The sequence below is a fragment of the Varroa jacobsoni genome, unplaced genomic scaffold (genome assembly GCF_002532875.2).
Source record: "Varroa jacobsoni isolate VJ856 unplaced genomic scaffold, vjacob_1.0 contig01242, whole genome shotgun sequence".
Lineage (NCBI taxonomy): Eukaryota > Metazoa > Arthropoda > Arachnida > Mesostigmata > Varroidae > Varroa > Varroa jacobsoni.
In genome coordinates this window covers 69,667-92,492 of record NW_019214601.1, presented here as the reverse complement: position 1 = coordinate 92,492, position 22,826 = coordinate 69,667, and the positions used below count along the sequence as shown (strand labels likewise).

The 22,826-nt window shown below is 47.1% G+C and overlaps 1 protein-coding gene across 1 annotated transcript in view; it reads right to left on the bottom strand.

Moving 5' to 3' along the window:
* Nucleotides 1–240: 240 nt before the first annotated feature.
* Nucleotides 241–22,826, bottom strand: part of svp (COUP transcription factor 2) — an 81,395-nt gene continuing 58,809 nt past the window's right edge. The window contains exons 3-4 of the mRNA XM_022852943.2: nt 1,395–1,631; nt 241–865 (exon numbers count right to left, since the gene is read on the bottom strand). Coding sequence (XP_022708678.1) covers nt 828–865; nt 1,395–1,631 — 275 coding nt within the window. The 3' untranslated portion in view covers nt 241–827. The remainder of the gene's footprint in view (nt 866–1,394; nt 1,632–22,826) is intronic.

Sequence of the window (22,826 nt, the reverse complement as noted above, 5' to 3'; positions counted from 1 at the left end):
ATATATATATGTATATATGTATTTAGCAGAACCAGATGCAACACAACTCCGACGAGACTAGTTTGGGTTTGATTTTCCGAATCTGAGCACCATTGCTATGCATTTACATATTGGATGCGGTATGACTTGATTGAGTGGGTTTGGTACGAGCGTCCGCGCAGACTCCCGAGGCGAGCTGAGGCTGGACGAGCCGTGTCATAGCGATACGATTTTTTCTTTGTTAAACGTGTTTGTTTGTAGTTTGTTGGTTCTTCATTGTGTGTATATTGTATGGGTAGTATGTGTTGATCATCATGATCATGACCTTAGCTTTATCTGTAGGTTTCTGTCTTTTCTATAAATCAATAATAGCCAGACGGTAACGGTCCATGATCGCTGGATGATTCAATTCTTGTGTTCGTTTTCGTTGACACGGCTCACTTCGTGACATTGTTGTTGGGGCAACCCTCCTTGCTCGGAATGGTGATTCCTACCGCTGCAACAGCGGCGCTTGATGCCGACATTGTGGAATTCGTCGCGCCGATACACGACGTACCACCGCACGCGGCCGTACTGGAATTTGGTCCGCCGCTATTGCTGGCGACGTTGCTGTCGCCATCCTTCTTGAGGCGTTTCGCCGGCCTCTCAGCCGGACTCGACGAAGGCGGCGGCGGTGGAGGCGATTCGGTGACGCCAGGTCGCCAAATGGGTGCGGGCGATGCCCCGCCCTGCGAGTTACTCCGGGCAGGAGATGACGGCGGTGAAGAAGCGGCTGCGGCAGGAGCCACCGGCGAGGGGAGAGTGCTCAACAGAGCGCTCCACGGGTCCAGGCCTTGCGCCGATGAGGGTCACTGAAGCGACATGTAGGACCAGTTGAAGGAGTTCCCTGTAAACATCCAGAGGAAGAAACGCACCGGTACACGAAACACAGAGACACACACCCACGCACGCACCCAAACGGATACACAAAACAAGCAAAAGGAGGAATTAATACTTCATTATTGGTATTAGCGATGTCAATGGCTTCCACTCTGTGTGTCGTTTCTGTTGCCAAACTGCCCCCACGTGGCCGCAAAACAGCAACTTTACCAGCGAGGCTAAGGGCCAAGGGGCGGAGGACAATGGACTATTATTGTCCTACTTTGTAAAAAAGAAGAACTACTATCGGAGACCAATCAATGCTAGGACGCGCCAGATTACCACGGATAGTGCACAATGCTCTTTTCTACTGTATTCCGCAGTTACAGTAATGATACAATACATCTAGCAATAAAGGGTTGTCGTTATTTCCCTCGAATATCTGTATACATTTTATACTTAGGTAATGTATGTACTAGTTGAGGATTTGATATGCTCAACGCACTAAGACGAAATTAAAAAAAAAAAAAAAAAACAGAAAGAAAGAGGAGCCTTACCCGATAGCAGCATGTCCCTTATCAAGGTCTCAATAGGCGTCTTGCCGACGAGACGTACGAAGAACAGTTGCTCGATCACCTGGGAGCTCACAGTGCGCAGAGATGGCAACCGTAATAGCAATTTGCCAAACCGCGCCGGCTGTTGAGGATACTGCGAACGACAGTATTCCTCTAGGGCGCATTGCGCCTTTTCTTGCAGGCTTTCCACCTGTGTTACATCTGACAGACCGCAAGCATCTGCAATCGAAATTGACAGGTAGACACATTGAGGACTCTATTTCGATCGTTGTAATGTATGTAGATAATCGTACAGATTGCCTGTTATAATTGCTTCAATTTGCTAAATCAGCTGCTCCATTATGAGCTAGTAGAGTATGGGAATCAGTAATTCTGTCTGTCTTCTTCTATTACGGTCATACTAAGCATTGACGAGGTTATAATCTAAGCAAGCGGGATTATTGCCAAATGCACCTTTACTGTTTGCCTGCTGTCATATGGCGTATACATATACACATATATATATATATATATATAGGATGTCCCAAAATATGTACATTATTTAGCACCCTATTCGACTAGGATTCGGCCATTGTTCCTTTTCAGGCTGTAATTAATCGAAGATGATCAATAGTCTAGAACTATCGTTTAAACGAAAAGGAAAATTTCACTTTAAAATGCTATTGAAAGGTAGCAAAAATACAGAGAGTTTCATACATAAATACACCTTACATCCAAAGGCTCACAATTAATCGGACAAAAAATATGTTTAAGGACGTTCATAGATAGGGCTAAGGTAACGTTCGAAGAAAAATCACTGCAAAATTATAAGATTTACTTAAGAATCTATAAGACGTATGCTTGGCAGCGGCAGCAGCGGCAAATCAAGTGGCCATCAAGATGTTATAAATGCAAAAATTTATATGAGTATTTCTAAGAAAAAAAATCTATTTACATTATGAAATAAAGCTAATTTTTGCAGACATTTCACTCATCTTCACGACGCTCTATCTCAAATCTCAAAGAAGAAGCATTCCGACAGTGTTAACGCGTCTACTAGTGCCGAACGTCAGCTTTGAAACGACAGCAACGCCGACCCGATACGACTCATTCTACTTGAACTATGTAACTTTAAAGCCATCTAGCTAGAAAAACAGTCAGTACTTTTTTGACAGCTCAATATTTCCCCATCGTCGCAGCTGCGGAAGCATGGCCACCGCTACCTACCAGACAAATTGCATTATTATTATAAGCGAAATAGTACTTGATTCCAACATAAGAGCAACGCGATCCTGGATGCTACATGAACCCTGAGCAGAAGAATATAAGCATCCCAGCTAGAAAAAAAAAAAAAAAAAGAAGAACTGGTTAATAGCTCCTCCGCATCATCTACCGCCTATGAATAAGCTGAGCTTAACAGTACGACGCGCGCTTCGCTGGAACGAAATCATACGTGTCATTGCACTCTTCAGCGGCCGCCGCTGAAGCAGACGTTACCACGGCTACCGCAGTCGAAAACAAAAATTGTAACACACGACTAACAGGGGAAAGGACAATATACGGCACATTGCACGCCAGGCTCCGACGGAGCGGACGAAGGCTGGCGATCATTGTGGATAAATTCAAGAGCGTAACGTAGCATCGGCAGGACAGTTAGAAGCGTTAGACAACGGCAACAATTACAACGGCTACGAAGCCGCCGAACAGAGGCAGAGATGACGATATACATAGACATTGCTGTCAAGCACCAAACTAACAACCTACTAGCGGGTTAAAACAGCAGTCGCATGTTGGCCTGCAGGCGGCTCACCGACCACATGTGGTTAAGAGGCGCTCCTGCTGTTGCTGAGTTTAATTGCGATGGTACCTATAGCCGCTGCTGCAGAATTCATAGCAGCAACAACAGCAGCAGCAGAGACGGCAGGAACGCTGTGCAAATTCGGTTACACAAGGCCCCCTTTCCTTCTCCTTTTGCGTGAAGTCCCCAGACAATGCTCCCAGCACTTGAGGAAATGTGCGCTTTCGGCGCAAACCGCCATCTGCAATAAGGACATGAACTACAGGATGGTCGCCTTGAGAGTCCACAGCTGATACGGGTTGACAGGTATTCTTGTAAAAGCAATTTTCGAATTCTGCTTTCGACGAGCAGCGCATAGGGAGGTACGCCCGCAAATCAAAAGCCTCCCCAAAATCAGCCCCCCAAGGCTACACGAAATAGATTACAGTGTTGTATTGGCTATCTGTGCTCTGCCAATTGCCGTCCGAAGATTGGCACACTTAAGCAACGCAGTAGTTCATAGACACCTAGACGACATTGTCTGCTAGGAGAGAAAACAGAATCGCGGGGTTTGCATTCCTTTTCCCCGCGCCCCGACAGGTATTGCTTTGACAATCTCCTTTGCTGTACATTCTCGGCGCTGTCGAGTGCCTCCAACTCGGTACCGGTAACAGAGTCCCCTCCAGCGCCTTTCCCCACCGTACTGACGTAGGGATTGAGTGGAAACGACTGGGCAGGCAATCGTTAGCGTACGCCTGTCGCTTGTTTCCACTACCAGATCGCTGACATCCGTTGGTAATGGCGTTTGCTGACGGCAACGAACTACGTTACCTGTTTCGCAGCTTTTCACATGCAACACACACAACTTATCATCTCCAGAACACACAAATACTAATACTGTTGGCGATACCAGTTAGTGTGGGACGATAATGTAAGTTGATTGAAAGTTTTCTGTTGCTAGTAATGAACGTAAGCGACCCATATGCGTCGATGTTGTACAGTGCGTTGGGGAATACATACTATAACGTGCATACATATTAGCTGCATCAGCGTTATGCCGCTTCGATTTTACAGACGCGATAATAGTACTTGTCTATAATTTTATAGGTGCATGCTCCTATTGTAGATTACATTTTCATCCATATGATTTTAGTTGTACGAACGAAGATTTATTTCAAAATTAGCATAGGTATCCGGCACGATTGCCTCGAGGGGCAATCAGTAAGAGTCAAAAGCAATCTGTATGGCCTACTTAATGGAGATAGGTTTGAACAAACTAATAATGAAAGCAGACGCATACTTTTAAGGCAAAGCTGCCGTCCAATTTTGCTTCCAGTCATAATTACTTCAGGTGATAAAAGCATTATAATTGTACTAATATATAATATAATACTAGCTAAAAGTGCAACTAGATCTCGTAAAATAACTACGACAGCTCATCAAATAATAGAATGAAGCACGAATTTCAACGAACTCATAAACGACCAATGGAAATGCCGTGTCCTCAGTCTCGTTCGACTTAAATGACTATTGTATACTTACGGCGGTGCTGTATTACAAGCAAAACAAGCTCGCTTAACAACAGAGACGATGTTTGCGCCCTCTGTGTTAATAACGGCCAGCACGACCGTCGATGCACTCGCGGAAAAAACATAGCAAGTACGTGCAATTCGCGCGATACGCATATCCTTGTTCAGGCAGAGGTGCAATATACGCCGATTTACATACGCATCCACAGAGATACGCATAGAGGCGTTAACAAAGAGAAGAGGCGAAAGAAATCCTAAATAGCGTTTTGTATTGGTATCGAATAGACGCCCAACAGGGCAAGTAAACTGTATAGATTAGCACCAGCGACGGGGCAGCAAAGGCGGCATTCTGCAATGAGCCTGTTGCTTTTGCTGCAGGCGTTTACCAGGGGAACTACTGCCAGCATTACGTCTGAGATAACCATTACTACTTCAGCGACAAGTAGTATTACAGCTGGCCTCAAGGTCTTTCTTCAGTCCATTTGCTCGCTCCCCCTTTCACCCCATCCCCTCGTACCACCAAACGGTTCTCTTTCAGAAATCCCCCTAATAGCAAACGAGTAAAATTAATAATAGTACTGGTTACGATGATAATACCGTTTAAAGATTTCGTTAAACTTAATTCTGCTTAGCCACCGACGAACAAACGCTGCCATCAATGCCACCCGGCAGAACACGTGGTATATATATATATATATACATTCGAGCACGACGATATATGGATGCAATCTGCTACCGCAGCTACTTCAGCCGCATCTATTGCCTCGAAGGACAGGCGGTGTGTTAACATTGGCGCCAGCCACGTTACAGCAAGTCAACGAAGCGACTCTTCGACGCCTCTTCCCCGCTCCTCTTCCGGACTCTTTGCCCAATATCATAATCGATGGCGTTGATCATGATGATAGCGATCAAGTGAGCACGTTACACGTTCGTTCGTACGTACGCTTTGAGGTTGGCCGACATCGGCCATAGCGCTCACGTCTGCCGCTTTACCACTTTCTTGCTATACCTCTCCTGTGTGTAATAACAATGGAATTAATAATAGACTTGTAGTCATGGGTCACTGCTGTTATTAGCAGTGGAGTTCTGCTACCATAACTGTTATTACTCCACAGAGCAGCAGTGACGGTGACCGGCGCCATGCTTGCCGCGCTCGACACGTCGTTGCTAATTTTTTTGTTTTCGTCTTCGTTCTTCCAGCTACAAGAGCAGCTCGTGCCTCGTCTTCATCAGCGTCTTCACTCAGTTATCCAGTAATATGACATTCACAAATTACCGTTCCAATACAGGATCCCCTTTTTCTGCAGTGATGTCATTTATTAAGCATCGTCGCCTGTCGTCCAGCGCTGTCCAGGCAATGATGATTTTATGTAGCGAGCTATCAAATTAATTGTGTAGCCTTATTATTTTTATTGTTTATTCATCAATTTCTTTTCTGTTCGCCTCCCGGTCTTTGTCATATGTCCTAGTTATCTATGCAAATGTGTCAATGTGTGAGTAAAAATGTGTAAATATATAACGATATGTTTATGTAGACATATCTTTATCTTGCTCTGTGCCACTATGCAGACTTCGACGATGGCGCGAAACGATGCGCTATCGAGATAAAAATATTGTCTCCCGGTTAGAAAAGCACACGTGAACAGGTATATTTATCCGCTATTTGTACGGGCACTGTTGTTATGCTTCTATAGAGATGTTACGAACGCCGGACAGCGCTATCACCAAGAAAATCAAAACATCTTTACTATTGAACGAAATACCGGTAATAATAAGAACTTATTATCTCGAGAATGGAATATGCATATACGAGCCATGGTAGATTACAATTAGGATCAGTGGCCAATAAAAATTAAAGGAATGATTCGGGCATCGTTATCATCTAATTAATCTCCCGCGTAACCCTTGGAGGGCTTCGGTCAACACCTGAAAAGTGTACCCAGTTTAATTGGAATTATTGGGATGTTGCAGAATGTTGAGAGATAGTAGCGTGTTGTAGTCTTACAAACGACATGACTGAGTTTCAACATTTGTCCGGATACTTTCTCACTGTTCTTTAACACAGATTCGCAGCTATGCACCAGTTGTTACCCCAGCGAACGGACAAAAAATAATTCTTGCTTATGAGTGCTGAATTTAGATAACGGGGCATAAGGCCTTCGACAACTCTAGGCCATACAGGTCATATTAGCGAACACCTAATCTGTCAACATTGGCCATACCAGCCTACTACGTACGATAGATAGATACATGCACAAATAGACAGATGTATATCTTTCACTTTATATATATATATATATATATGTATATATATTGTTTTTGGTTGGTAGACAGGTAAATAGACCGCATGCAATACTCTTCTTGCGCTCTATATCCATATTTGCCGTCTTGCTGATAGTTTCTCAAGCTCACACGAGTACATCCTATTCGATCCCGACCGACCAATGCGTGTATGTCTCAAGGGTACAGGACAAATATGCTAGCCGGAGGCGGCCCACGAGTACCAACGAAAAGGGTTCTTCCGTTTTTCAGTGGCCTGTCACCATTCACTTGAGACCTAAAGGAGCGAAAGTATTGAATGCGTCCTAGATCCTTCACTGCTGCATCCTCCCAGTCGTGTCAAGCCTTCTTTTTCTATCATTTCTTCGCGCTATGGCGACCCATTTCCAACGCATTTTCGTTCGAGTCGACCAACCACCCCCACAACAGCGGCGGCGAAACCAGTGCAGTCGTAATCCCCATAGGTAAACCCCCCAGAGCAGACAACGGGCAAACTGAGAAAGAGAAAAGGAACCCGCTTACGCTAGGCAACCAATTCGGTCGACTACGACGAATAAGCCCTTCTCCCTCTCTGTCTCTGTTCAGAAGATGATGCAGGATCTTCCTGCAGAGCATTCCACGCTTCTGTTAGCTGGCTAGAGGCTTGTCATCGACATGCAGTCGAAACGTTGCCAAGCTGTTCCTGCTCGTGATGGATAATATGCAGCAAGGTCTTAATAAAAGTAGAAGGTTGCTGCCAATGCATCTTCTCGGATAAACTCTGCCATTTTGTTCACAGCCGACGCTTGAGGCGATACAGCCGACAACGACAATTTTACCCCGACATAAGAAAACGAGGGCAGGTCAGACAAAGGTGTATGGTGCTAGTATCCGATGAGACGAGGGGTTCAAAGGGACGTTTGCCTATAATCGACATCGGTCTGCTATGCGCCAACTCGTCGTCTTGCGCACACAGTGTGCGTACCTTTCGACGCGGCAAGACGCAATCGTAAGCAAAAGGGTAAAGAAAACTGCCGTTTTAACAATGACGCTAGCTGTTCTGACAAGAGCTATCTGCATCGGTCATTGTGCAGCGGCGATCGACGGCGACGTTAATTAACGGTGTTGTCAGAGTTGAACGATGACAGTATGTCGTTGTTATGGCTCTAGCAACAGTAGTATTCAGATTATTCGGTTGTATATACGGATTATTCGGTGCTCTATATGTGCTTGTAGGCCTAAAATGTGTCTGTGCGCGTCGGTGTGTTGTCAGTCATAGAATGAAGTAGTAAAAAAGGCACATGACGATGATTTCTATTTAGCGCCGAATTTTTTTCACGCACTATTGTCGTTACACACTTTTCCATATATTATGGTATTTATGGCACTGCTGCAATCATATGTGCCTTCTTTGATAAAAGGTTTCATTAGTGTCATTCGGTTGCCTATTCAGCAACACTCGATGGTTAAATTATAGTTATTATGAATGTTATTTTCTGTGTTGTCAGTCGTTAAAAACAATGTTTTCTGGTTCAGTCAGCTGTCTCTGACCTGCTCGTCTTCTGTTCGACTCGAGAAACAGATCAGCGTAGGTCCAATCAGAAATGCAGATCTATTAGTGCATAACACAGCATATCGTGGTCCTTCTTTTCGTTAGTGACGAAATAGTGGAGACCGGAAAAAAGCAAAAAGAGACAGATGAAAAGCGAAGAAGAAATTCATGCGTTGAGATGTGGTCCTGTTTTATCCTGTGCTTTGTTAGTAATCAGGCCATCAGGGACTCAACAGTGACGCAGAACTTATGATTCCCGAGCGGACCAGCTCGCTACGGCTAGAAAAAAGGAGTAAGGAAAGCCCTATCCGTTTGTTCACAATAGGAACTGGCTAGGGACTTTTCCTCCTACACACTTCATCCTCTGCATAGAGTCACCGCCGCCGGTGCTGCGCTGCTACAAAGGCTACGGTGGCGACCAAGATTCCATAGCCTTCTTCTCAGTTCTTGTCTGTCTGTGCGTTCCTGCCATGCCTATTAGTAGACAACAAAGTGGTAAGGCAGAAGAAGGTACGCGGAGTCCGGGTGACTCCTGAAGGAGTCCTCATTGAACGAGCCAGGAAAAAAGGTATGAAGGGATGAGAAAACGCCACAGGGAGGTAAAGGCTTCGTCAAGAAAAGAAGCATAGGGGTTCCGTTTGTGGGTAAGCCCCTAATGAGTTCCGTGCACTTTCTGTGTACCCTTGTACCTCTGGGGGTTGGCTGGCCGGCTGACTCGGTGGTTTATTAGAGGGCCGCCGTCACCGTCGCCGGGGCATAAGGCCTTCAACAACTCTAGGCCATACAGGTCATATTAGCGAACACCTAATCTGTCAACATTGGCCATACCAGCCTACTACGTACGATAGATAGATACATGCACAAATAGACAGATGTATATCTTTCACTTTATATATATATATATATATATATATATATATATTCATTCGGGTGGCGCACATCGATCAGAGTTGTTGGTCGCCTCAGTAGCAGCAGAAAGCTGTGCAAGGCTATGCTAATACGTGTGTATTATTACATATCGGAAAACGACTACACTGACGAGAGCGACAACGGTGGACTCACGGCTGATGAGGTTTTTGACGAGTATCAACAGCCCCTTCAACAGCAGTACCATCAGCTATAGCCATACGCTCGCTATGCTTATACCCTGTACGCATTAGTCGCTCCACTCGTCATCGCAACGTTTGCTTGCGCTCTTATTCGAAGCTCGGCGGCTAAGATCAGCTCATTCATCGAGGAAGTGATGAACTCGATGGCTTGATGGCCGGCAATATCTGGCCGACACGAAAGAGACGCCGAGCAACTGAGCGACCGGGCAGGCAATAGTGAAATATCAATATAAAAACCACACCCTCACTTCACAACCACCCTCCAGCGGCACACGCATTCACGCATGCATATCTCCGCATGAATGTCGACCACTTATATAATACCTGTATGAATGTGCATGCAACACCCCGTCTGCGTAGCCCCTTTATGCGAACGTAGCGGTTCGCATAGCATGGCCCTTAACAGCCAACTGCCCAATCAGCCCCTACTAGTCTGTCGCAAAGGTGTCTGAGAAAGACGGGCTGTGGGGAACAGGAAAGGGGGGACAGTACGAACTTACTCATTAAGTGGCGGAACCGGGCGGCCCACGAATGCTCGCTTCTTAGATCTCTCTCTGCGTCTATGTGTATCTATAAGAGTCGATTCCTCTTTCTCCCCGCGCGGGTCGTGGTTGGTTGCGGTTCCGCGCGAGCAGTCGAGCAGGACTGAAAAAAAGGGGCATTCGCATGAAGTTCGTTCACCATTCATATATAGCTCCAGGTGCTGATCGGATCTCGATGAACCCAATCAGGTCCTCCTTTGATCTCAATGATGGTTCGAGTCGGAGGCCGGCAAACCTGGCCGAGGTCGTTGGGACTTCCAACTAGCTCCGGGATGACATAAGCACTTTGCAGAGCTACCTCATCCGCGCTCCATCTAGCCAGCTAGCAGTGTTGTAGCCTGACGATGGACTCTTTTGAATTGCTATAAAAGTCGTCAAGGGAAGGTGTCCCGCTGAGTCGTAGTTGAACCATATCGATATAACATAATGTCATACGATGCATAGACTCTCACAGGTGTGCCAAGTTTTGCAGATGCGGAGGAATCGCATATTAGGTTAGGTGCAGTATTGCCCAACACTTGTTTATTGCACGAAAATTGCGTAAAAATGAATTGACATTGAATCATCATTCTTCGTCAGAGACACGATCAATCATCATTAGTTGAACGCGACTGCTGACTGATCGTTCGGTTCTGCCGAGCAAAAATAAGAAGCTTCATATTATGGTGGGGCAAGGAACCGTGTTAAGACACGTTGAACACAAGAGGTAATCCAAGTCCAAAACACGCTTTGTTTTGTGGCACTAGCTAGGCTAGCCGCGTAAGTAAGTGGTACCAAACTTGAAAGTTCGAATCGTTTCAAGGCGTAAATCGTAAGTCTTAGGATATATCTAAAAGAGAGAGTGCACCCACTCCTTGAAATAGTCGTAGAAACAATTGTCATGTTCGACTGTTAGCAAGTAATAGATTTTGAAGCAAAATAATATAAATATTCGATACGGGAACTGTTTTTTATGCTCATTAAGCACTGAGCTACAAATTGTCTTCGCTGGGGTACAATTAGGCTGTCATGATCCAAACAAACAATGATCGGTACCTCTGCGATATGTCCATGATGGCTACGAGAGAAGGAATAAATAACCTAGCAAGATAATAATAATGCCAGTTCCGCCGCGTTGTTCTTCGTAAAGCAGCATTAGGAACGATAATAGCAACGACATCTTCAGCGGAAACTAAAGCCGACAATGAATCCACAACCGAAGTAAGTCAGGCTCCGGCCCGCGTTGTCGTCGTCGTCGCAAAATGGCCACGGGCATCACCCCGACTCAACTGGCGGATTCTCTTCGACCCAGCGTCCTTTCCAGTGGCCGGCTGATCGGGCCGTTGGATTTGTTAATCACTTTCATCATCTACCGCGTCCCGCTATTGCCTAACCGTCAGTGGAGACGATGATTTCAGACTCGTGAAAACTAAAATCACTAGCAGCGTAGCTGTCAACCAATCGCCATCACCGCTACAATCATCACTATTATGAGCCCAGACGTTCCAGCTAGCTCGCTCGCATCTATGTGCCAACCCCATCCGGCCTGAGGCTGCTGCTGGAAGCTGTCCGATCATCGAATGTAGCCTTTCGACGCCGCGGAACACGGTTCCGCTCACCACATAAAACACCGGCCGATCAACGGGTATACAAAATCATCGCTGATGCTGCTACCGGTGTTCTTCCATTGGCAATCCGCCGACGCACAGAGAGAGGTGTGTTATCTATTAGACATCATCGGCAATAGTAGCGGTAATAATAGTGGCGTCTATGCTCGATACCGTTGTTATAGCGCTCGCTATTCGCAAGCCGTCCCTGCACCTTGACCCCGGAACAACTTGCTAATTAGTGAATGGCTGGAGCTCTGGCCACTCCTCAACGGCGTGATGTCTCGCTCGCTGCCTGTGCTCGTCCGCTCACGCTGGCCTACCAGCCGACCTGCCTGCCTGCCTGCCTGCCTGCCTGACTGACTGGCTTCAATCAGTCTTCTAGCTAACACGCAAATAATCACTAGAAGAGCCACTGCGGCTTCGGTCACAACAGTGGCAGCGACTCTGACGCCGACAATATTTATGAAGGAAAATGAAACAGAGAAAATCAACGAATGGCAAAAATGAGAAGAAGATCCGCGCTGCCATCGCTGCCGCGGTCGAAAGTGCTTATGAGAAATCAAAAATGATCAGTCGTTGTCGGGCTGCTGTACGCTCGCGGCTGAAATGACGATGAAGATAAGCCGAGAGCGATTGTAATGGTAGCGGAGAACATCGCAGGAGCTACATGACCACATAGTGGCGGATTGAATAAAGCAGTCGTAGAGCCCAGCAGGTGGACGACAAAAAGCATCGCCTTTGTTAACAACGGCATCGATGGCAATAACAGCCACAACTATACAAAGGAGAAAATTTAGTAGAGTAAAGCTAACATAAAATACTGCTTGTGAGCAGTTCTGGATACTACCGAAGACACGGTATCTTGCCGCTCTATCTTACCCCATGCAACCACATACATGTAATAGATTTTTATTGTATTTCACACATCGTTGAATAATGCTTCAATGACACCCATGGCAACGGCTGCGGATGTTGGCAGCGACTCTTGTAAACTGCAACAACCATCAGGGTTGTATCTGCTGCGGCACACTAGAATCTCATAAATAAACAACAGACATTTTTCAAGCTCTATCAGTTGAATAAGATTAAGGTAAACACACGAGCGTTCGGCATAATATAGCGCTATTTCGAATTCGATAATAATTGATAGCAGTAATACGAACACAGGCTATCAAATCGTACTGTTTGATAGTAGTCGTAGAGCATAATTTATAAAATGTGCCTCGTATTAGAACAGCATTTAGGAAAAAGCACACGACTCGTTCGACTGTCAAAGACAGACGAAAAATATTCAACATGAGCGAGCTTCAAAACAGAGCAAGTCGCCATATTTCTAGTAACATTCCACTTGTCACCGTACATACATAAAAGCGACGAAGTCTTCAAATTATCTCCCTACCATATACGTATATTCATTCTATAAGTAGACTCTATTAAATATATGTGCACCGCTCGAACAGGAGCTCTAGAGTTCCCATATAGGTACAATTTTCCTGATAACCGAGCTATCGATAGTCGTCTGTAGTAATCACCGCAAGACCATCGTCCATCGTTTCGATGCAGATAATCTTATCAAATAATTCTTTTGATGATACGCAAGCACTACGCGTTCCCTTGAAGCGTATATCAAGGGTTCGCACATATGTTCACATGACGCCAATATTCGATAGACGTTAACTAGCAATATTAGCTTCGACATGGCGATTGTTTCGAGCTTATGCCCACTTTGCGAGTCCAGGTTACAAAGGTATTACGGCCGCCAGCGTCCGCTTATAGTCGAAACTGGTTTCGTGGCAATCTCTGGTACAGAACCCTGAGAGCAAACGCTAAACTTGTATAAATCTATGTAGGTGTAAAAGGACCCTTGGGGACTCTTTCGGGGTTGTTGCGGCTTTGAGATCAGAGCGCCTTCATTGGGGGCTGGTGGCTGGGGGTAATCACCGGAAGTGGCCAATCGCATTATGTTTGTTACATCCGCTTGTTGCTTATGAGCAGCGGAAATGATACGCTAATTTGCGCCGCTGGCTTGAGAGCCCCGACAATGGATGCGCGCACGAGCAGACACACACATGTCGCGTACATGAATGAAGGAACAATGCTCGTTTACAAGTTACGCTCATTCGGATTCGGTCATGAGCGCACCGGAGATATAATTACGTGACCATCACGTCAAGACCGGCATCAGCTGAGCTGGGGACGGGGATTGCGTCACAAATAGCTATAATGGCGACATTGTCGCCATGACATCACATACACCTCTGCCCTCTTATTTGCGCCTCAACTAAGCTGAGGCTGCTTTCTAATGCTGCTTGTCGTTCATCGTTTTCTGTTTACTTCTGCCTTTGAGTCGATGAATTCCACCCTGGCAAGACCACCTCTCCCGTGTACTATACTCTTTGATGAAGGTGCCATGTTGTGTATAGCTCTACGTGATATACTCCCGGCTTGTATGTGCATGTACCCTCGCGTGTATTTAGGTTGCATAGATGTATCGTATTGTTGTGCGTATTATTAAGGCGTTGCCCCCCGGTTGTGCCGCAGGACAACAACGTTCAGCTAGCCGCCACTGATCCGGCTGGTACCGTCCCTAGGAAGGCAGGCGGTGCTGCACGCAATGCACGATGGAAAGATCTTTAGTGCATGTGACAGGGACATTGGAAAGAGGCGAGGGACGCAGCTGTACCGCTGCACACGCAACTCGCGCACTAGCGTTCCTCCAAGCTGCTCCTATTGCTTTTACCGGATTATGGGGCAAAATTAATTGGATAAAAAGCGCCCAGCTTCTTCCATATGAACAGGAAAGAGGACAAGACAGGCACCCGATGGCGGTCGTTTTGTTATTCGCCCGCTCGATCCATAGAGCGACCAATCTTTCAAGCGCCCCACACAAATAGACGCATATCATAGCAGCGGCTGCGGTGCAAAGTGTTCTCGACTGTCGCCAAGCAGCTGGGGCGGCAGCAGCATCAGTAGTAGTGAGCAATGCCACTGCTTCCTGTGTGCCAGACTGCAGGGGATGGAATTTGTCAGTTCTATCGGCATTGTTTGGTGTGTTATTGTGCTCTCGATGCTGCGCTAAAACTCTCTTAGCTGCCTGACTCTCCCCCTTAGTCTCAAGCTGGCAGCAAACCATGGGCCGCCGCATGTCCTTCAAAGCTAATAAAGCCGTAAACCTGCTGATGGCCAACACTGGTAGCCACGTTCGGCCACGTAAACAACGTTCGGCCCAGCTCTGATCAAATCGCTATTTACCCACCATATGACAGCTCCAAGCGAGTCCTCGAGCGGTTGCATACGTCCACATTCACCAGCTGCCGGGATGATCAGTTCCGTCGCTGAGATCCGGTGGTGATAGCAAATGCGTATCGGCTCTTGCGGCTGCCGACAGCTTTCTCACCATTCATATTGGTGTTGTAGAGAGCGTACTACAACCAGCGCGAACGACGGTCAACGACGCTGGCCGATACGGCAGCTCGCGATCAAGAGAAAGCGACCAAGGGCCGGCGAGGATCATCGGCCGTTCGCATCGGCTAATTAGCATGTCCCTATCGCTCAGATGCACGCCTGCCGTCTTCGCTTTGCGAATGGTCAGATGGGCGGCACTAGTAGGAGACTGCAACGGACAGAAAGCAGTTGAACGTAGAGTTTCAATAAACCGTTTTGAGTTCTTGAGTCGGGTGACAGGCAATGGCGGTACCGACCGCGGTGTGAAGGGCTTTAGCCGTTGTCTCCTTTCGCTGTTCTGTACGGGACATCGTTCGCGCACTCAGCACAAGTAGGACTGAGGGTCAAGTGAATCTTAGTGGTGCGGTGGTAACGCAACTATTTTTCACAGCCAACCCTTGTTCCTTTCAGGGGTCGGCTTGTGTCGTCGCAGTTCGGTTATTAATAATCGCCGAACATTGCGCCCTCGTGACACCCTCGCCGTCGGCCCGAACAAGGAACTGCACTCGCCCGACATATTATACCCGCCCATCAGCGCTGCGACCAGAGCCGCCGCCGCTGCTGCTGTTACTGCCACCGTCGCGATCATCTTTGCTGTGAACGAAGTGGAGAGCAGAAGATAGCAAACAGAACAACGAGGCGATAGGGTCTTGTGCGCTTCTTTAGTCAAGCGCCAGGCAAGTAATGATGCCCGCCTAGGTCCCTTTTTTGCCTCTCTTAGAATATGAAAGGTTGTGATCTTTGGATTTTAGGCCTTCAAGGAAAAGTCGCACGGCTTGCGTTCAAGGGAGATGCGGTCATTTAGACATGGACAAGCAGGCCACTGTGAAGCTACACTGAGTTCTCTGAGTTCGCGCGCCACATTCAACATCTATCAGAGTGGACCCGCCTCGTTCTACCCAACCCCGGCGCCGTGTTCCCTATCCTGCCTTTTATAGAGAGAGTCTCAGAGAAACTCGTCGCTGCGGCTTAGTCACGGGAGGAGTAGCTACTACTATCGACACAGGAAGAGGCGAAGAAAAAAGTGTCCGGGAAGAAAGAAGTAACGTAGCGCATCAGTCCGAGATGACATCCTATTTTTCTGCCTACTTGAACGCCAGTAGATTTTGAACGAGAGATCACTAGTTGTGGTAGGGCATTGCGGGCCAATGTAAAGGCGGGGTACGACTGAGCAATGTGTGCGGGGCAGACTGTATCTTCGAGAGTGTATCACTGGAGCATGCCACGGGCCCCGCCCGCGACGTCATCATGACCGGTCTGCTATTCCGGAAGCGTCTCAAACGGGCATGCATCTGTGTAACCTCAACGACTACGGATGTAACAACAGCTCTCCCTGCTACGGCTTTATCCGAAACTGGCGTATATAGGAGAAGAAGAATCACCAAGTTCGTGCGGTCTGGCGTCTTATCGTCCGAGACCGCAGACCGCTCTTGTTGCTACTGTCGTAGCTTCGATTGCAAAAGTATACCGACGACGTCCGCAAGTCGATCTAGTTTCCCACTTAAATAGGGTACCATGGTTTTTCTGACTTGCGCCACCCTCTAGAGATGTAAAATGCTGTCGGCTTGGATTCCACAAGTCTGCTATGGAATGAAAGGAAAATCGAGAATAAGCCGACGACACGGGTCGTCTCCTTTCGGATTTTTGGAGGCATCGTACGAGATGGTAGAAACGAGAGGAAGCGTCCATCGTAGATATCGTGATGACCTCTATAGGAATGGTGTTGAAACAACCATCAGTAAAGCGGAGCCTGCTCGGGAAGCGCTTTTGGCATCCGACGGACGACACTGGTCGAGGACAGAATGAATGGTAGCAGCAGCAGCAGCCGTAGCGTTCAAGTCGCTGGGATCAACATGGCCTGAATCGGCCGTCTTCGGGTGGAGCATTTATTAGTCATAATGTTACCGTCCATGCGGCCGGCTAAGGTGAAGGTGGCCTAGCGGCAAAGAAAGCGCAAAAAACAAAGAAAAGCACCTGTAACGCCACATCTTGACACATCTCATTAAACGTTACCCCTTTTAGGCTGCTAACCCCTACTTTTATTGTTTCTTTTCACAGCCAGAGCCGCAGCATGTACGCAACATTATAAATATATCGACGATCCCATACATGATTTTCGTGGTTCATCGTATGTCGATTCATATTTGGCCTTTTTTGTTATTGTCGCTGAAAGTCGTCCTTCCTGCCAAATGTCACTAGCTACAAACGGCTGTAACTATAGTGGACCGTTAGTGACTGAGCTAGTTTCAGACAACAACCCAACTATCACTAAGATAAGCGAAACTTCATGAAAAGCGTTTTCGGTTGCTTAGTATTAAAAACTTGGCTAAATATGTTATTTGTAAGTACTCGGTGATCCTATTCTATGAGTGTCGTATTATGCATTGTCGTTGTGTTTATTTACATTGCGGCTGCATCTGTTTGCGTATTTGTCGGGTTAGATTTTTGAATTTTGAATCTCGGCTACTAAATATAATGCATCTGATTCTAGTACTACTTTTGGTGCGGATACTGCGCCAAGTGACAGTACCTGCGTCTGTCAGATGTTTCCTTCGGTCAGCCAATGAGCACTCTGCTTATACTATGGCGGCATCGGCCGCTACTTTTTTGTGCCTCGGCTACGAGGGGAGCATCAGCTGTGTCGTCTGTAGCTGCTATCTCCTTGCTAGCACAAAAGGGCGACGATTCAGTGGTCTGAAGCAGACGCTTACAGCTGGAAAAGCACTAGCAGCAAGTGGACGGGGTCAGTGCGGTGGGTCTGACCCCAAAACCGAAACCAGCGTCGGAACGTATCACTGCGACGGCAACGCTAACGCTTTTTATCACACCAAACGAGTAGCAACATCAGCAGCAGTAACGACAGCGAAGGAATCATGGAGATCTCCATACGTGAGATTGAGATTCAGATCGTAATAATATAGCAATAGTATAACACTATGCTAGATGCAAATGGCGCTAGCCGGTGGTGTCATTGGCTATAGTCGGAAATAGCCAAATAACTAAAAGACATATGACTCGATTGGATTGAGCGACGCGTTCCTCCCTGGGTCCGCTACCCCCCTCAGAACGGGATATACGTAGGCGGCAGTCGTCGTAGATAGCAATCTGCTGTGGCTACTTTCACAGTGACGTTGCCAGAGTGATGGCGAACTTGTATATAAAACTTCCACACTTCTCTGCAAAAAGATCCACGCTACGAAATGCGGTGCGGGATACTCCTGGCGGCTTCTCCTGTATCCTCCGGCTTCACCGTTGGCTTAGCTCAGAGTTTCAGCGCACTTACCTCAGCCACGTATTACAAACCGGCTGTGGGCACTCGCGCTAGGCTGACGGGGTGCTAGCAATCCGGAAGGAAACCTCACCGACCGAAAAGCGCAGATCGTACTTCCGGTTCTCAGCAACTAGCCTCTGCTTCGCAGTCATCTCGCAGCCATTGCTACCGCATTTTGCGGATCATAGCTGTGCGATCTATATAGGTTGTCGTCTAGGCTGAATCAAGCATAGCCGATTCTGATCTGCCTGCAATCTTTGGCTACTGGCATCTCTGCCGACGAGAGTAAGGAAGGCGACGCACTATCTGCCCCCGTTGAAACTGTGGAATTGCAAATTGCTTTATCCTGATCCGGGTGATCCTCTGATCCTGAGTGGGTATAGAAATTCATTTTCGGCTTGTACTCCACAGCATGAGGTCTTCTTAGGGCATCGTTGCGCTACACATATGTCTGAAATGGGAGTTTGCCATAGAGGAAAAATAGCTAAGAAAATAAAAAGAACGCCGATATTTTCACGATCTGATACCGCTGATATAAATGCTTTGTAGTCAGTCAGAAATTACTCAACCTTTTAATGTTTTCGCCATCTATTCGTGCCAATGAAGAATATCTCTTTCGATCTGGTTGAGACTGACAGCGAATAGCTTGACCTAATGGCAATGCTACCAGCCGGTGCAATTTGGAAATGACAAATGTCTTGACTCATGCCTACCCTGTCCTGAGCTACAAGGAAGGCACAGAAGCCCCTTGCTGTGTCCCCACCCTGCCCCCAGGAATGAACACACAGCACAATAGTAAGTTGCGATTCACCTCGACAATAGAGTCCCACAAGATCCGACTTCTGCACTGAGCCAAGTGGGCAAGTCGAAGCTTGGTCCAGTTGGAAGTTGTGAGTTGCAGGTTGACAAATGAAGCCCGTCTCCCCTTTTCTGCCTTTACCATCCTGCATCGAATAGGAGCCTTGAGCTCATCCAGATCGAGATAGATGTTCCCTATTGAAAAGGACGACTGGTTCTTTTCTAGTGTGATATATGCAGCTATCTCTGCCCTTGCCTTTAGTAATACTTCTACTAGCAGAACCCGAAGCCGGCCGCAGCCGCTATGGGATCGTTTTTTTGATAATACAGTTTAACTATAATTTATAGTTCATCACTTGAAACTGATCATAACATAACGAACGTTTTTCTTTCTTTTTTCCTACTAATTTCGTATTGAATGTCTCAGATCTATTAAGCGGCCAAGCGTTCAATCAATAACAAAGTATAAATGGTTTTTCTCAGCCGCTCTGGCCCATATCGAAATCCATAACTATTAGGCACGCTCTTTCCTGTTGTGCATACGCCAACTGCTCACTCTGTTCAGGCCAGCGTATCCAAATAGGACTTACATTGGACGCGGTATTGCACGGGTCAGTCCGGTTACAGTGACCCTGAATATGGTTCGCTAAATCCCGTTTGCTTCAAATTAATGAAGGCCAACTTGGTACAATGCACCATCGTAAGACATTCTAATGTCTTCTTTCTGTGGATCTAATGGACATCACTACCCTGGGAGTATTTAGGTCAGATCCTTGATCAAACTATATAGCTGAATTCTACAGCCACATAATAACTAGGCACTATGAGTACTCCATTATGAGCGTGTATATTCTGAAGACTGTGTTTTTGTGTGTGGTTTCGAATGATTCACAATTCGTGTTACATCAATACGAATTCTCAGAAGCTCGTCTTCATTGTTTCCTTACCTTTGATCTCAACAAATCAAGTGAACGAGTTCTTCAAACGGTGTAATTCTTCATGAAAAAGTTCGTTCGAAAAAGGAGCATCTTCTCTAAGTTCTTCTTTAATATCTCCTCTTGCATTTTGAATTAAACCCACTTCCAGAGTAGCCGGTGGCTGATAAACTATTTTGAACTTTAGTAATATTTTGCAGGAAATAGGTTATCTATCACGCTTTGATGATAGGGCTATGCGTACGGCACATTAGTCACGTTACGATTACTGCAAACCCTAAGAATATAAAAGCCGTTGCCCATTAGGAAAAACTACGTGGGCATGACCGACCGGTAAACCCCGATGCCATTCAGGTCCCAAGTGCCTGGCATTTATCTGATATGAGTAAATTCATCGTTTTTTAGCAGCAGCTTCTTATGATTACTGCTCCCATAGTGATAGTAGACGCACGAGCATATCAATTCGACGTGGTAGACGTTAACCCACGTCTATTAGTGCTCGTCCTGCCCAAGCGTTTCCGGATACCATTTGTCGCCTCTTATGTCAGAGCCCAAAAGAGTGGTCCAACTACACAACGTGCCTTTTACCGATCGGGGCGTACGGGGGCGATTTGCACTGCGACGACCCTCGTCCACCCGTTGAGTGTCGCGGCTGTCGTAGTCGCCATCGCCGCCACACGGTCATCGTCTCGTTCAACGACAACCGGCAGGGGTGTATTCCATGCTCTAGCGTTCTGCCCATCATTGGATAGTTGATGTGCGCTACAGTGTCAAATAATGAAGTTAGCCATAGTGCAATTTTCAAATATTGTTATTACGACCCCGAGTCAGCGAACGAGTTTTTAGCTTTTGCTGCGACGCGTGATGAGCGCTCACACATACTGCCACCATATGGAGTTTGCTCCCACTTCGTCACTGCGAATATGCTTTATGGAATGTTTCGCCCATTCTACAACATCACTCACATAAACACGGCCATAAACACACAATGGCAACCCACGAGCCATGTTCCCATAGACATGTATTTGTCGATATACTAAGCCATCTGACGATGTGAATGCCAACTACTAGCAATCGCATCAAGCCAGCCACTCAACATACGACCGTTTCTGCTGAGAGTGATGCCGGTGCCTATATTCAGGTATTGCTCATACTATACCATTAGTTAATTCCAGCAAATATCAGCAGTATGAATATATCAATGGGCCTCCACTCGTCTATGCGTTACTTCCATAGAGCCCAAAATTTCTCCATACGTCACACATACGCGATTTACGTAAAGCTTATGAACGTTACCATGTAATCGTCATCGCTGTACCAGTATCATCATCATCATCATCACCAACAAAAGTAGCAGCAGAGAAATTAGCGGCAATGAGGATTGAAGAAGCTAAAGTAGTAAAGAAATGGTATCAGCAGCGGTCTATGCCGTTAAACTGTAACAATTCGATTTGCTTGGTGGTAACGAAGGGCGGTCAGTGACCGATCGGTGATGAGGATGAAGATGCTGGCGACCCGAACACTGACGACAATTGTACTATAGCAGTAGCAGGCGAAGCAAACGCCTGCGCCAGGAGCAGTGAGGTGAGTCAGCAAAAGTGAGTCCCGCCGATCGGCTGATCGTCCGCCCTTTTTGAACGCGGCGGAAGAAGAAAACGAAGAAGGAGCGACCGCGAAAAGGGCCGGCACCAAACGGCCACCGAGGGATGAATGGGAAATCTATTACATCGTCGCTGCTACTGCTGCGGCAGAAATTGCTGCTAACGCTGTCGCGGCTGCCTGGGCGGTCTGGTGGGGGAGTCTCTCCGCCAATGGGGTTTGTGATTGGGGGTGGTGGTCAGGAGCGACTAGTGGGAGGATGGGGGTTGCTGGGGTCATTGTGGTGAAGCGGGACGGCGGCAGTGGCGGCCGCCGTGGTAGTAGTAATCGTGGTAGCGGTCAGATGTGTTGGTTGTTCTTCCCATCACAAGCCAAAAAGAAGTAAAGGAAACTTGTACTGCGGTCACCGCTGCTCTGTCCAACAAACGCAACTCAGGAGATTCCGTTCCTGCGGCCGCTCTGGCGCTACATTAGATTTGCTAATACCAACCCCCCGCCCCACATATTCTCTCATACACAGACTACACGACAACAAAACCGCCGCATTGCAATACCCCGTCGCCCCCATTAGCTGCCTCAATGATCCCTTCCCTCCTTCAGCCTCTAGCCGAGACCCATCGGTGGTTGCTCTTCTTCGACTTCATCGCTCGATCTTCGACTCCCACCACTCTGTTCTCTCACTTATTCGGCTTGGCCGTCGTCATCGTCTATGTCGCGTTGCGCACCCCTCCGCTCCCCCTTAATAACTCTGAAAGAACGAACGACAGCAGCAAGAGCAGCCGCCACCAACGCTAAAGAACGAGGCGAGCGATCTCCCTGATTGACCCAGTCCAGGGTGCCCGGGCCACAGCGGGCAGCAGATGAAAGCGACTGGGCAGCGTCTCGATGGCGAATTGCGGGGGAGGCACAACTAGAGAGCGAAAGCAACGATGAACTCCCTTATCGAGGTGGGTCTTAGAAGGAGTAAAAGCGCGAGAAGGAACGAGGGCACTTACGATGATCTGCGACGCGAAGATATACCATTGGCGATT